Source organism: Magnolia sinica, chromosome 18, assembly GCF_029962835.1.
Source record: "Magnolia sinica isolate HGM2019 chromosome 18, MsV1, whole genome shotgun sequence".
Classification (NCBI taxonomy): Eukaryota; Viridiplantae; Streptophyta; class Magnoliopsida; order Magnoliales; family Magnoliaceae; genus Magnolia; species Magnolia sinica.
The window spans coordinates 11,197,947-11,214,300 of NC_080590.1; the positions used below are offsets into that span (position 1 = coordinate 11,197,947).

The window sequence follows — 16,354 nt, forward strand, 5'->3', positions numbered from 1 at the left end:
CAAACACCCATTTATGGAGTAGATATGTAGAGGAGATTGATACAATCATGCATATATGTTTCCCGGTTACTTTCCTCTATTTCTTTTGCTGAGTGAATATTGCTCTCTAATCCATTAGATTCTTTTTCCTTTTTGGCATTTTAGGTCCTATTTAAGAATCTTGGCGTCGATATGAAAGATGTAAAACCAACTTCACTTCTCAAAGATCGGGTTAGAGAAATAGAAGGAAATCCTGATTTTTCCAACAAAGACATGGGTGCATCCCAGCCACAAATGGTTGCAGAATCTAACTCTGGAATAATATCTGCTTTGAGTCAAGTTGATCTGCAGCCTGAGCTTACGAATCCATCACACCACAGTGGCCATTCTACTGTACTAACCCAGGTCTGCGTTCATTTGACTTTCCTATTTTGGTACTAAGATCTGCTTGTACATTTATACTGGTATCTGTAACATCGATATGTCCGGCGACTGTAGTATGCTGCCCCTCTTCATCTTGCTTCAAGTGCGCTGGCAGAGGATGACAAGACTGGAACTTTAGGCTTATCTGAACGTCTTCCTTCTAGTCAGGGACTCTCACAGGTTGCTCCATCCCAGTCTCCATTTTCTGGTAGTCAGGTTGGTTGTATACAGTACGTTCTCACGTTGTTTGAGATGTGATTTATTTTGCATGTTTCAGTAAAACTCTGGTTGTTTTGTGTGCAGCTGCCAACATCAATACCAAATTTTGGTACTCAGATTGTTGTCAATCAAAAGCTTAATAATTTGGGCTTGCAGATGCAGTTTCAAAGGTTTGAACTGTCATTTTATCATCTGTTTCTAACTTAGCCTGTCAATTCTCCATCCCTTTCAAGCTTGGTAGGCTTGATAGGTCTTAACAGCCAGTTATTTATGACAGAGTTCTTCCAGTGGCCATGGAGAGGGCCATCAGAGAGATAATAGCTCCTGTTGTTCAGCGGAGTGTTACCATAGCTAGCCGGACAACCAAGGAGATTGTTTTAAAGGTTCATTACTGATCAGTGTGTTTTTCTACCTCTCTCCACATTTTGACCATCCATTTTGTTTCTTAATACTAATCTTTCTAAATGTTATGAATGGCAGGACTATGCTGTGGAGTCGGATGAAAGCCGCATATATAGTGCTGCACATTTAATGGTGGCAAGCCTAGCAGGAAGTCTGGCTCATGTGACATGCAAGGTTCCTTCTTTTCAACCATTATTGTTGGTCAGAGTTCCACAATAAGAAATTCTTGTTCGAATGCAAATCTATAGCTGAGTTTCACAATAAGAAATACTTGTTTGAGAGCAAATCTATGGCCCACTAGATCCCTACGAGAACCACTTTAAGGGTCCATGTGGACGGTGGCATCTCCAATAAAATCAAATAGGGTAGCTTCTATCCGATTTTGTTTTGAGCGAGAGAGGAAACAAAGGAATAGGAAAACTGTGCCTTTTTGAGCATGCTAGCAGTGTTTTAAATATCGACGATATCGGCCGATATATCCCACAATATATCTTGTATCCCACTAGTGCGATACGAAACACACAAGTAGTGCGATATATCCCACATTTTCGATCTAGGGAGCATTTTCGAATTTCAGTCCTTTTATTTTCTGTAAATCATGTTAAATTAGTGTCAAATTGTTACAAATCCATGATTTTTCATGTTTTGTATGAAAAATCATGAATTGGGAGCTTCGATTTCAAGATTTGGAGGAGATGGGCTGAGTTGTGGAAAATTGAAAAAAAAAAATCAAAATTTCCTAATTTCTTGCAAATCGTTTGCGATCTTTGTGTCCAAACATAAAATCAAACATGTATGTAACCTAATCTAGTGATTCTTCTTTTGCTTTCGAGTGTATTGCTTGTGTTTCCACACGTGTTCGTACATTTATAAATTATATGAAGAGACATTGAATATACTTGCATCAATTCAGTTAGACAACACATAGATTAGGACCCCAATACAAAGAAAACCTATTATGTATACTTGTTTTTTGTAATGTTTTAATTTATAAATGTGTATTGATGTCTTTTTTAACAATCACCGAAGTTTCATTGAAAAATTCGACCAATTTCCCAATGTTTCCCCATGTTTCCAACAACAGCGATACATTCCACGATACAACCGATATATCCCATGTGATAACCGATACGTATCCGTATCCCAAGAATGCGATACGTAACGCAATACCGATATTTCGAACACTGCATGCTAGCTAGGGATGTCTAGGGGAATCTGAATACCTTAATTCACTGGATTCAAATTCTTTTCAATGAAAAATCGGAAAGCTGGGATTCAGTTCCTGCATCAATGTGCCCTATGATGTCTAATTAATTATTTGGCAATAGAATGTTAAATTTTTTGTTCTTTCCAATGTTTGGAACTAACGGAACAATTATGGATGTTGCTAGGAACCCCTTCGCATTGCCATGTCAACTCACTTGCGGACTTCAGTTCAGGCTATAAGCATTCCTAGTGATCTTCTTGAACAAGCTGTTCAGCTTGTTACAAATGATAATCTTGATCTGGCTTGTGCTATGATTGAACAAGCTGCAACCGAGAAGGTTAGTGTTCTCTTTCCATTACCTTATGAGTTGTTTTTTGTTTTCTTATGTTATCATCAGTAAATTTTGTTTGCTGAGACATGCATATATATAAGCAATACACACTATAAATCTCTCTCTCTCTCTCTCTCTCTCTCTCTCTGATGCAGGACGGATGATTTAACCTAGAATAATGTAAAGAAATTAAATAACTGATTAATTAGAGCAATGAAAACACAAAGTAAAACTAATCTATCACAAAGTCAAATTCAGCTATGTAACATGTTCAAGTTCAATCTAGACGACAGTCCAACAATGTAGATCCAATAAAATATCAGTTAAATAGAACTATGGAAGGTAGAACTTCCATCTAAGCATAGGTATTAATCACCATTCAAGGGAAGTACTTTGCTTTGTTAGGGTTGGTAGGCTTGGGCTGATTTCGAGGCTTAGGGAATTGGAAAATAGGTTCAGATTTTCAGATTTGGGAGAAATAATGTTTAGGGATTTGGGAATTAGGGTTTGAGGTTTTAGGGATTTATGCTTAGGATTTTAGGAAATTAGGCCTAGGATTTGGGATTTTAGGGATTAGGGTTACGGTAAGGTGTTCCAAAACGGAAACGGGGACCAATTGTTACTGTTATGATATGGGCCGTAACGACTGTTACGGCCCTCGTATCGGCTATTGCGACCCGTTTTTATTTTTTGAAAAAACTATTACAGGACCGTTACAGAACCTTTACGGGTCCGTTACGGGCCGTTATGGTGGGTGGTCCACGGTCATGATGGTCTAATGATCACGATGCTTTGACGATCCAATGATAAAGATCCAACGGTTCAAGTGATGTGAAAACTCGATCCAATGATCTAGGTGTGTCTATCAAGCTCTTATATGCAGCCCATATGCATCTTCCCAATGTGAGGTCTTTCAAGATGTATAACTCGATCCAATGATCTAGATGTGTCCACTCCTATATGTAGCCCATATGCATCTTCCCAATGTGAGGTCTTTCAATATGTATAAAATGCATTTGGGGTCTTCCAAGTGGTTACATATGCGATCTGGGCCTCATATAATGATCATCCAACCTAGTGTTCGAGTTGTCGGTATCGCTACAAGTTTCGCTGGCCAGAGATAAAGATATAATATCGTTATCGCCGATAACCCGAAATTCGGAGAAAAATGCGAAAACATGGAGATAACGGTGAAATTTTTTCATGAAACTTTAGGACATGCCTAAATACACATATTTGCATATTTAGAAATTAAAAATTTGTAAAAAAAATGCATTAAATAATAAGTTTTCATTTAATGGGGCCAAAAAAATATACATTTCCATAAAAAATTACTCTAATAATAACCAAAATAAATTTATCTCAATTTCATGTTGACCACACCGTATGAAACAGTGGTAATAATAATTTCCACCATTGAAATCGGGCCAATGATATTTATTTGTCATCCAAACTGTTCATAAGATCATAGGGATATGGATGAATAAAAAACAAAAATATCAGTTGATACAAAACTTTTGTGGCCCCAAGAATTTTTCAATGCTAAACATTCAATTCACATAGTTTTATGTGGTGTGGTCCACCTAAGCTTTGGATATGCTTCAATTTTTGGCTTGTGCCTTAAAATCATCTAATGAAATGGATGGACTGAGTAGATAAAATACACAATTACAACAGGCCCACTGAGCTTAACTCAGTACGCAGTTCACTTCCGTTCTGGTGCAGTCTGGAAGCGGATTGGTTGGTGTAGATGTCATCAAGTTATGTGGGTCTAATCCTGAGGTATGTGTTATATCCAAACTGTTCATCCGTTTGAAGAGTTCGTCTTAAGCCTTTAGACAAAAAATAAGACAGATATAACTATCAAGTGGACCACACTGCAAAAACCAGTGGGGGATTGAAGGTTTACCATTGAAACCCTTTTTGGGGTCAGGGAAGTTTTGGATTAATATGAAAATTGATTTTCCTCTGCATTTAGATATTTGTGTTTTTATGAACAGATTGGATGCAAAATGAACGTTATGGTGGGCCCTACAAATTTTTTAACAGTGAAAATCATCATCTCCGCTGCTATCTATGGTGTGGTCCATATAATCTTTGGATATGATTCATTTTTTGGTTAATGCTCTAAAATGAACTCTAAATACAGATGAACGGTGTAGATATAATAAATACATCACTGTGGGGCCAATGTAACTTTGATCTCCTTTTAACCATTCGTACAACTCGGAGCTCGAGGAGCGTCAGTGCTCACCTTCGCACGACACGTACCCACAACAACCATATAGCTGGTGTGAGGTACAACAGCCAATCCACTTCTGGTGGATCCCTAACTGTGGGACCCATTATAAAGTATGTACCTTACATCTGCACCTTCCATCATATATGAAGGTTTATTTTAGTACGTGACCCGACAATTGAACCACATTCAAATCTTCAATGGACCACATCACAGGAATTGTGTGAATTGAACGCATATCATTAAAAACTTCCTGGTGGCCACAAATTTTGAATCAAGCTGATATTTATTTTAACCCTCCATCCATGCCTTTTTATATTTACAAAAGGTTTGATGACAAACAAACATCACTGTGGGGCCTAAGAAGGTTTCAACGGTGAAAGTCATTATTCTTATTGTTTCTTGTGGTGTGGTCCACTGGAGCTGTGGATATGATTTAATTTTGGGATTTACCCCTAAAATAAACTAGAAAAATGAATTAACGGCGTGGATAAATCACATACATTCACGGTGGGCCCAGAAACTTTGCTCAGTACGCTGAAGCGCACCATGCGTCGGTTTGCTTCCGTAGTTCTAAAGCATTAAAAAAAAAAAAAAAAACAAAACAAATAAGGGTTTTCGTCTGCGAAGAGGGGTTTTCGGCGAGGGCGGGCGATTTTCGACCGAGGGTTTCGAAGAATCTCCCGAAATCCCTGATTTATCGCCGAAATCATGTATTTGTGAGTCACACGAGACGAGCGCTGTCGATTGCTGCCGACGAGATTCTTTTCTTCCGAGTTCCGATCAACCATCAACCAGGTATTACCGAAATCAAAGGATTTTTTTTTTATTTTTTTCGCCTTTGACCTATTTTGTCGGAAAAAATCCAATATTATCGAAGATATCGCTGATATTTCGCCGATAATCCAGAGAGAAACGAAAAATGGGGGTTTCGATGTCGCTAGTCTAGCGACACCGATATTATCGACATTTCGTCGACAATGCGAACACTGATCCAACCACAGAGATGCTGGCACTGGGGCCATAACTCTCCTCTTCCTCTGGTACCCTCTAAATGGTGCTCAGATGTCCTTATCACTATGTGTGTGTGTCCATTTCATTCCCAATGGCATGCATGAATAATCCTTTGTCTTTGCATTTTCTTTATTTGATATTTTTGGTATGGTATTTATTTGAGAAGATGGATTTGTCAGGAGGTTACGTTACTGGTTAGCTACACGTAACTAGAGGGCTAAAATTAAGGAGGATGAGTATGCTAAAAGCAGAGAAGAAAAACTTGATACCCAAGAGGGAGGAACAAAGCTTCAAATTTATAGATAATCTAGTGGAAGGGCCATTACATGGAGCAAAACTCAACTACAAAAGACAATTTTTTCTGAACAAAATCAAGATGAAAATTGTTAACATGAGTCCTCCCCTTGGCTCTTATATGGACCTCCTGATAGACCAACATTTACACCATAGTTCCTACAAGTGCATATGCCTATTTAGTAGCTACCTTTGGATCATGTGCAATCACAACAAAACCACACAAAATAGCAACAGTCAACAACTAACAACTTTGATAAGCACACAAAATTTAGGGTCCCCAAATTTACCACCCTTACCAAAACATCCGTTTCCCATGTGTGGTTATGAAATAGTATATTGTTTATTCTCAAAAACTTCCTACGTGTGGACTGTTTCGGCCTTATCTCATCCATTGACCATTCACATGTTTTTTTATATTGAAGGTTAAAAAATTGATTTTATTAAAAAAATGCTAGAACAAGATACAACACGACTAAGATCACATGTTCACCCACATAGGTCCAACAAATCTTGCACATGGATGTCCCACTAGCATGTGCTACATCAATTTTGGAAGAATTCACACAGCTCATGACTGCCACTTGGACTTTGCCTACGAACTGCTTGGGTTAGGCAAAATTTATTTAGTTTGGCTGCATATTTTTTCCCATCGTCGTCATCATCACATTTGCCTTATGGGGTTGACTTTTAAATGGTAGGTTGGCAGAAGTTTTTTGCTCATCTGGCCACCGGACATGTTCCCCTTCCCCCTCCCCCCCCCCCCCGATTTACAGTTAGAGATCTCATTAATGTAAATTAAATTGGGTGGCTTATTTCATGTTTGCAAGGGTTGTTTGCCTTAAAATGGGAAAGCTTGGGTCTAAATTAAATTAAATTAAATAATTTTTATTTTTATTTTGTCCCACACGTTTAGTATGATACAAATGATTCCAAAAATACCCATCTTAGTAGAATTTTATATTAATATTGTCTTTAAGATTTGGCATAAAATTGTGCCCAAATATGAGATTCTTACTCTTAAAGACTCATCGTTTTCTTTTTTGAAACGTGATGATGTTTTATTAAAAGAACCAAACCCAGCTCAAGGCAAGGAGATACAATGGCCTGAGATTTTTAAGGAGAAAGCCCAATCAAACACATCTGATTTTGCACTCCAAAACACTTCTGACACCGAGCCGCATTTATCAAAACATTGATTGTTTCTTTACCCCAAATCAGGCCTCCACAGAGCCATGCCTCATTTTCCAAAACTGCCACCATGTGAAGAAAAAAAAACACTTAGTGGTCCCCGGCATCACCCAAGAAGCCTTGAATAAACTGAAGAACCTCTCCCACAGCAATCTCGCAAACAGACAATGGATAAACAAGTGGTCTACCAACTTTGCATCTCTCAAACACATGGGGCACATGTTAGGAATGACCGTAGCCCTCTTTTGAAGGTTGTCAATAGTGAGCACTCTATTCCTTCCAGCCAACCAAGTGAAGGCCACTATCTTTGGAGGAGCGCCATAAAGCCAACCTAAAGCCCGTGTGTTTTGGCCGTTTATCTGACAATGATTGAGGGAGCAACCCATAGCAGGACCAAAGGGAAAACTTGCCTGAATTTTCCGATCTCCACACGTGGTATCCTTCTCTCCAGCTGCAGGACTAATGCCATAAAGCCGATCCTAAATCTGAATGAACTCCTCAGTCTCTTCGTCCGACAGATTCCTCCTGCATGGGGGGCACCACACCGGTTCCCCACTTGAAAGGGAAAACCACTAAGCAATGCAAATAATTCCAGCCATAGCAATCCTAACTAGCATTGGGAACTCATCATGAAGTGGCCCCTCGCCAAGCCATGCATCTCCCTAGAAGCAAATCCTCTCCCTATCTCCAAGTGCGAAACTTACTCCCCGTTTAAACTTGCTAGCTACGCTCTCAATCGCCTTTCAAATCCCAGAACCCCTATATAAAGGTGAGTCTTTAATCAACTGTCCCCCCTCCAACCTGTACTAGGAAGCCACCACTTTCCTCCATAGACTATGATCTTCCGGCCCAATCTCCTAGGCCATTTTCGTATTTCAAATTGGTTACATAATGGCGATTGTAACCGTTACGCCAGAAATGATTTTTTCAAAGAAAATAAAAAGGGTTGTAACAATAGTGGCGGCGGCCATTACAGCCACCATTACCGTTATTGAACACCTTGATTTTTCCAGTAAGGCTAGATTCATCGCCTCCAATCTCCCAAGTCCTAACCCTACACCCCCTTCCCCATCATTGTCACAGCCTTGTATCAGTTATTTGGGATTGGCTTTCTCACAGTAAAGATTGTCAGAAGTACGCTTGGTTTTCCTGTTACAATTCTTTGATCTTGTTGTTTTTTTGAATGATGATTCTTTGATCTTGTTATACTGATTTATACTTGCAGTGCCTCTTTTTTTTCGAGGGTTTTCTATTGAATGTTTTTGCATATTGTGGCAGGCATTGCAAACTATTGATGGAGAAATAGTTCAGTCACTTGCTTTTAGGAGGAAGCAGAGGGAAGGGGTTGGTGCTGCATATTTTGAGGCAAGTACTTACACAAAAGGCCCTTTTGCTTCGGTACCAGAGGCACTTCGCCCCAAGCCTGGTCGCTTGTCCACTACCCAGCAACGAGTATATGAGGTACCTCGTGCCCTGTCCTTGTGATTTAAAGTATTCTTCTGGTTGAATGTGATTTGGTTTTCCCTTTACTTAATTCCACTTTCTTGGTTATCAGGCTTTTGTCAGGTTGCCGTGGCAAAATCAGTCAAGTTCAAATGCTGTACCTTCTGGTCCACCTGGTTCATCTGGAAATCCTGTCAGTTCTGGCATGTCTCGTGTATATGGTTCAACTTCAGGACAGCTGAATTCAAGCATCTACTCAGCTGCACAAGTGGCTTCAGGACTCGGTACAGTTACCCAGCCTTTGGATCTGATTCCCGAAGAGATGGACCCTGCTTCAGCACTTCTTAGGTGTGTTTCTTTCCTACTTCATTCTTCCATCTCGTCCTACCTACTTATGATGACCCCTACCTAACCAACTTGCAATCCTCTCTTTTTAAATTACAGTGCCTCCACAGCTCATGTTGGGGTGACTGATGGTGTTATCCAGCATGGTGCAGAAATCACTTCTGCTGCCCCGTCATTTCCGTCAGCTGTGGCAGTCCCTGAATTGCACTCGGTGGAATCCTCCAGTGCAGCGAAAGTCAGGAATTTTTGTCTCTCTGTTTTTTTTTTTTTTTGGTCAAATTTTATTTTATCTGATGATCTTTATGTTGAGACATTTTCATTTAATATGATTAAAGGAATCAGGGGCTGTTTTACAGTCATTATCCACAACATCTGCTACAGAGCGCCTCGGAAGTGGAACATCAGAACCTTTGTTATCAACAGGAGAGGCACTGGACAAGTATCAGATACTGGCACAGAAGGTACCATGTGCACCCATTGGTACTTCCATCAATTCAGTTTTCATTTCTGAACTGACATCCATTGGGCTCTACTTCTACTTCATATAAGTGATTTTTTTATGCTGCATTTGCATGCCTGTACTAACGTAATCAATCTGGAAAGCATGCTGATTGCTAAACATGCAAATATATGATTGAAGGAGCTACTTATCTTCATTATTTTGAATAGATACAAGCTTGTTGGATAAATACTCGGGAGTTTGTTTTCATCCAGTGAATATGGACAGCTGTTGCATTTCATTTGTATTTTTCTCATTTCATATTTATGTCCTTCCAGCTTCAAATTTTCTTTTCTTTTCCAGCTTCCTCTTGTCTTTTCCATTCACCTATGCTTCATATTGTGGTCCATTTACCTCTATATTCTTTTTATATAATCCTCAGCTTAGTTGGTAATGCACCCCCTTTTCTGATGGGGAGATATCTGGCTCAAGTGCCACCAACATTCTGGTTTTGCTTTGCCTGAACCAATCTGTTATTCTCCAAAAGTTTTTTTCCTTACTGTTCCTTTCATGTTTTCTTTTAGTTGTACTTTTTAAAGGGAAAAAAATCATTTGACATCTTAGTTGATGCTCCTTTTCTTTCAGCTGGAAGCTTTGATTATTAAAGATGCTAGAGATGTGGAAATTCAGGCAAGTATTTCTACTAGAACTTTTTTTTTTTTTTTTTTTTCTTTCCAAAGTTGGGCAAGCTAGGAACTTGAATGAAAATCTATGGTTGTGAATAACTCATATCATTAATCTTGATGCATGTCAATGTGGAAGAAACATGAGTATGCTTCTAGCAGTCAATCTTGGGTATACTTTGTCAAGCCACTCTCCTAATAATGAACTTGTCAGGAACATCTAAGGTTTACACTTTCATGCAGGGAGTCATTGCTGAAGTGCCTGAAATCATACTCAGATGTGTAAGCCGAGACGAAGCTGCATTGGCTGTGGCTCAAAAGGTGTGCTCTCTTGTGCTTTTGAGATTTTGGATTAAAAAATTAAGCATCTGCTTATTGTTGAATTTGTAATTTGTTTGTTATTGTCCAATTATGTTGGTACTTCAGGTGTTTAAAAGTTTATATGAGAACTCATCAAATGGTATCCACATTGCGTCCCATCTGGCAATTCTGGCCACTATTCGGGATGTTTGCAAGCTTGTTGTCAAGGAATTGACGAGTTGGGTATGTCCTTGAGTGACTTGATTTTTGTCCTTATATTAGACGATTATTTTTGCAAAGTTGTTAGCAGCACACTGTGATTTCCAGTTTGCAGTGCCCATATCAAAAAGATCGTGATAGATCGCATGCATTTAGATCATGCCTCTCTATTCCAAAATTTTGTCGATTTGTTTTTTGCAAAATTCATCACCCATTTGGTACATGTTTTTATTTACAAAAATGTTAATTTTAGAGATTATTTACAATCATATATTAACTTCCTTTCTGGTCAAAATCTGATGTTTGTTGTAATAGACCTATGTTCATCAATCAATGCTCATGTTATTAGGGCATGTTTGTATTTGCGGAAATGTTGTGGCCCATCACTAGATGGTCTTTAACCATGTGGCACTCATCTTTAGCTGATCTGGTCCCATTGTTGGTTGTTCCTAACCATGTGTATTTCTGGACATACTGTGGCCCATTGTTAGGTGGTCTTTAACCATGTGGCACTCATCATTAGCTTATCTGGGCCAATGTTTACAATATCGATAATATTGGCTGATATTGTTGGTGTCACATGTGGGCGATGCAGAACCTGCCTGGAATGTATTAATTACCTGATATCGGTCAATGTATCGCAATGTATTGTGAAGGTATTGCATTGTATCGTCGATATCACAAGATATCGGTAATCTTTCCTTTCAAAGAATCCTTCGTATCAACGATATTGTCGGTATCGATAGATATCATCGACACCAAACAGGAACGGTGAGGACTTCCTCCAAAAACCCGTTCTAACTCAATTGTTTTTTTCCACATTTTCCTTAAATCTTCTCTCTTCTAAATAGATTGTAGGTGGATTTTTGTCCATCCTGTGCAATCTTTTGGGCAAGGTGTTCTGTAACGGTAACGGTGGCCGTAATGGCCACCACTGTTACCTTTATGTTACGGGGCATAATGGCTGTTACGGCCCCGTAACAGCCGTTACTGTCTCTCTTATTCATTTTTTTATTTATTGAAAACCCCCCCTGAAAAACCTGTATCTGCCCCGTAATGTTGATTAAAAAGTACGAAAAACTTGTGTTTGTCCCGTAGTAGACCAGTACGGGGCTATTATGGCCTTTATAGGGGACATAACGTGCCGTTAACGGCAATTACAGGTCATTTTTCTCCATAACGGTTGTTTCGGCCGTTACGACCCTATAATGTGTAACGGTTGCCACCGTTACCTTTATGTAACGGCCTTTACGGCACACCATGCTTTTGGGGAAAAACCTAGATTTCAAAGTGGAATCAAGATTTTTATTTTATTTTATTTTATTTTTTTTCCGAATTTGGGGCCGGTTCTCATTCGGTGAGTGTTTTTGCATTTTGATCCATTTTAAATTTTTTGTGTGAATCATATAAAATCTATGTGAAAAGGTTAAAAATTCTTGATTCTTCATGTTTTGCATGAAAAATCAAGGATCTGGACTTTCAATTTAGAAATTTGAGGGTAGGTGGGCCGATTTGGGGGGAAATTTGAAATTTCTCCAAATTCTCCTAAATTGGTTTCATTCTTACACTCCAAATACGAAATCAAACATGTATGAGCCTAGTCTACTTATTCATGAAGTTTTTGTGTTTTTTCAAAAGAAATTAATTTTAATTAAAAATAATAAAAATAAATAATGGTTTTTTTTTAAAAAATTTAAATATCAAAATTTCACCTCTAGTAGCGGTCATTTGAGTCCAATTTCACAGTATTTAGGAGTGTTTGATGAAATCATCATCACATACACTCTAATTTTGAAATTTGAGGGTAGGTGGTCCGATTTGGGGAAAATTCGAATAAGTGGATACACTTTAATTTCAGAGTGTTTGAGGGTAGTTGGTCTAAATTTCTACCTCTTCTTTTGATTTTGAGTGTATTGGTTGTGTTTCTATATATGTATTCTTACATTTATAATAGTTTTAAATTTACTTTGAATATAGTTGCATCAGTTCAGTGAGACAACGCATGGCTTAGGACCCTATACAAGGTAAGCCTATGATACGCAATTTTTTTTTTTTGTAATGTTATGATTTAAAAGTGTGTATTAATGTCTTTTTTAACAATCCCTGAAGTTTTATTAAAAAATTCAACCAATTTCCCAATGTTTCCCCATATTTCCCAAAAAGTGTAATGCATTACCCGATACAAAAGATATATCCCGTGCGATAACCGATTTATATATGTATCCCAATGGTGTAATACATAACACGATACCGATATGGTAAACATTGAAATGGGCCCATTGTTAGTTGTTCCTAACCATGTGTATTTCCATACGGTATGGGTCCCATGGTTCGTTGATCCTGACCATGTGTATTTACATGTAGGGCCCATCGTCAGATGATCTTAATCACATGGGGCCTATTGTCAACCAATCCTAACTATGTTTTCCCATGTGGAGCCATCATGAGATGATTGGGGGGGTGTCTTATTGTTAGTCAATCCTTCCTAACCATGTGTATTTCCATGTGGGCTTATTGTTAGTCGATCCTTCCTAACCATGTGTATTTCCATGTGGGGCCTATTGTTGGATGATCTTAACCATGTGGGGCCATCTATAGTTGGTCCTAACTCCAAACCATGTCGGTCCATCGATAGATAGTCCTAACTATTGGGCCCATCACTTCGATACTCACTAGTGATTCATCATTTTCCTGTGGAAAATATCTTTGCCAAACAACAGAAATGGAGAGGGAATTTTACAGAAAACTACCTACTTAATATACCAAACAATAGAAATGGAAAGGGAATTTTACATAAAACTGCCTACTTAATATAGATTACATAAATTGTAAATGAGATCTGGGGGTTGAAATCCAATAAGTTTGTTTTTTTAGATGCTGAAGGCTTGGCAAGGGCGTTCTGTTATCTTGGAACTTGAGCACTTGGAGGAAAGAGGACAGCTAGTACAATGAGTTTTCTATTTCGGTGGTCCTATCTAAGATGTCTCCTGGCTTCAAGTGGCTTTTTACTGTTGTCTATGGGCCCTGTAAGGCAGTCAACAGATTCCATATTTTGGGAGGAGCTGCGAGTTATCTCTTTGGGAGGAGTTGGCTCATTGTAAGGCCCTTCTGAGATCTACATCTGAGCACATACACATCATTCTTGAGGTCAATACTGAGAGTCCCCCCCTGGTGAACCGTTTAGGTTTGAGCTATGGTGGCTGGAAGTAAGCGGAGGGGTTTTTTGGGTGGGTAAAGGTTGGTAGCACTCCTAAGATTTGGGTACGGAAGGCAGCAAATTACATAGAAGTTGAAGTTGCTTAAAGAAAATCTGAAGATTTGGAAGAGGAATGTTCTAGGCGTTAGCGAGACGGAAAGGGTGGGGGTATCCTAGAGGATATCCATGCCATTGATATTGAAGAGGAGAGGAGAGAGTTAGCCGACGAAGATAAAGTTAGACTCTCGAACCTTTTAGTGGACTCCTCAAACTTCTTAAAGGAGGAGATTAAGTTGAGACAATGGTTGAGGGCCCTTTGGCTGAAAGAATGAGATTAGAACACGCTTTCTTTCAATGTCACCTACTTTAGTTACGAGAAGTCGAGTGGCTCGCGGCTAACCAGAAGCATGAATAACTTTGCTGCTTGGATCTAGTAGTATGAATTGATAAACATCCTCATGTCAGGAGATAAGTTCGCATGGTTTAACGGGAGTAGTCTGACTCTGTCATGCCTAGACAGATTTCTGGTATTGCCGGAATGGATGGTCAGGTTCCAGTTGGCTCATTGTAAGGCCCTTCTAAGACCTACATTTGATCACAGACGCATCATTCTTTGGGTCGATACCGAGAGTTGTGGCCCCAAACCGTTTAGGTTTGAGCTATGGTGGCTGGAAGTAAGCGGAGGGGTTTTTCAGGTTGGTAAAACGTTGGTAGCACTCCTAAGCTATGGGTACGACAAGCACCAGATTGCATAGAAGTTGAAGTTGCTTAAAGAAAATCTGAAGATTTGGAAGAGGGATGTTTTGGGGGTTAGGGAGGTGGAAAGCAGGAAAGGGTGGGTATCCTAGAGGATCTCCATGCTATTAATATTGAAGAGGAGAGGAGAGAGTGAGCCAACAAGGATAAAGTCAAATGCTCAAAACTTTTAGTGGACTACTCAAACTTCTTTAAGGAAGAGATTAAGTGGAGACAATGGTTGAGGGCCCTTTGGATGAAAGAATGAGATAAGAACACACAACTCTTCCCTGGCTTCGCTTCAGCAAGAGCTAGAAACAACATAATTTCTTCCTTTGTTGTGGATGATTCAAGGCTCGAGAAATTAGTATGTAGGGCGATAGTGGGGTACCATGAGAAGCTTCTATCTAAAGAGCATTGGATTAGGCCGAGGCTAGATAATCTTCCTTTTGACAGCCTATCGGTGGATCAAGCTGCTATCTTTGAAAGCTTGGTCTTGGAATTCGAGATTGAGGAGGTGGTGGATAGTTCGGGTAGAGACAAAGCAGCCCGAGTGTCATAAGTGCAAATGTGGTTGCGTTTTCAAAGAATTTTTTGAAGAAGATCATTTACCCCCAGAACTTGGGGCATCTTTCATCGCAATTATCCCTAAAGTTGAAGGGGCTGAAAGTTTTAAAGACTCCAAACCTATTAGCCTTATCACGAGCCTATACAAGATCTTGGCTAAGATCCTTGCCATGAGATTTTGAGGAGTGCTAGGCTGTGTTATTTTAGAAAACCAAGAGGCATCGTGGTAGGTAGACAAATTATGGACAATGCTCCAATAGCCCATGAGTGCATTGACTCTAGATCTAAAAAGAAGAAACCCAGGGTTCTTTGCAAACTAGACATTGAGAAGGCCTATGATAATGTAGAGTGGGAATTCCTTGGCTACATGTTGGATAGGATTGGATGTGGAGAAAAGTGGAGAAGGTGGATCTAGGCTTGTGTTGGGTCTCTTATCTTTTGGGTGCTTGTGAATGGATCCCCAAAAGGCTTCTTCAAGCTATTTGGGTGCCTTCATCAAGGAGACCCGCTCTTCCTTTATATCTTGTTAGTCATAACAGAAGCCTTTATCCGCTAGCTAGCCAAAGGCTAAGAGACTAATCTCATTAATGGCTTCAAGGTGGCTTTGGTGGATCGGGTCTCACATCTTTAGTTTCCAGATGGTATAATTATTTTTTGGACACTGATTCTTTAATGGTAGACAACCAACGCAAAATAGTTGCATGTTTTGAGGCGGTTTCAAGCTTGAGGATCAATATCGGGAAAAGTGAAATGTTTGGGCATTCACCTAGTAGGCTGGCATAGCGTTTAGGTGTAAGGTCGGGTCTTTCCCTTTCACCTATTGGGGCTCCCATTGTGCATAGGGAAGCCTGCTAAGCATCTTTAAGACAAGGTGGTGGAGAGAGTCAAAAGGAAGCTGTCTAAGTGGAAGAGTTGCTCTCTCCCTCTCACACTCCTTCCCTCCTTGGGCAATTGTTTGACCCTAATCAAAGCAGCTCTTTTGGTGCAGGACATGAAAAATAGATATAATGTGCAAGATCTCAGGCTTTAGATCATAATAATTTAGAAACAATCACAATAATTCCACATCCCACATAAAGTCAAGCATTCAACAAGGGGAATCTATGAGGGACCGAGGGTCCAAGCCTA

At 39.4% G+C, this 16,354-nt stretch overlaps 1 protein-coding gene across 5 annotated transcripts in view; it reads left to right on the plus strand.

Moving 5' to 3' along the window:
• Positions 1-16,354, plus strand: part of LOC131232729 (uncharacterized) — a 47,840-nt gene that overhangs the window by 16,711 nt on the left and 14,775 nt on the right. For all 5 annotated transcript variants that reach the window (XR_009164922.1, XM_058229180.1, XM_058229177.1 and 2 more), the window contains exons 23-35: positions 145-384; positions 478-618; positions 706-791; positions 899-1,004; positions 1,102-1,197; positions 2,415-2,567; positions 8,578-8,760; positions 8,855-9,090; positions 9,187-9,322; positions 9,423-9,548; positions 10,172-10,220; positions 10,457-10,530; positions 10,636-10,752. Coding sequence is in view for 4 of the 5 variants with exons in the window: in XM_058229180.1 (XP_058085163.1) it covers positions 145-384; positions 478-618; positions 706-791; positions 899-1,004; positions 1,102-1,197; positions 2,415-2,567; positions 8,578-8,760; positions 8,855-9,090; positions 9,187-9,322; positions 9,423-9,548; positions 10,172-10,220; positions 10,457-10,530; positions 10,636-10,752 (1,743 nt within the window). In the remaining variant the exon portion in view is untranslated. The remainder of the gene's footprint in view (positions 1-144; positions 385-477; positions 619-705; positions 792-898; positions 1,005-1,101; positions 1,198-2,414; positions 2,568-8,577; positions 8,761-8,854; positions 9,091-9,186; positions 9,323-9,422; positions 9,549-10,171; positions 10,221-10,456; positions 10,531-10,635; positions 10,753-16,354) is intronic.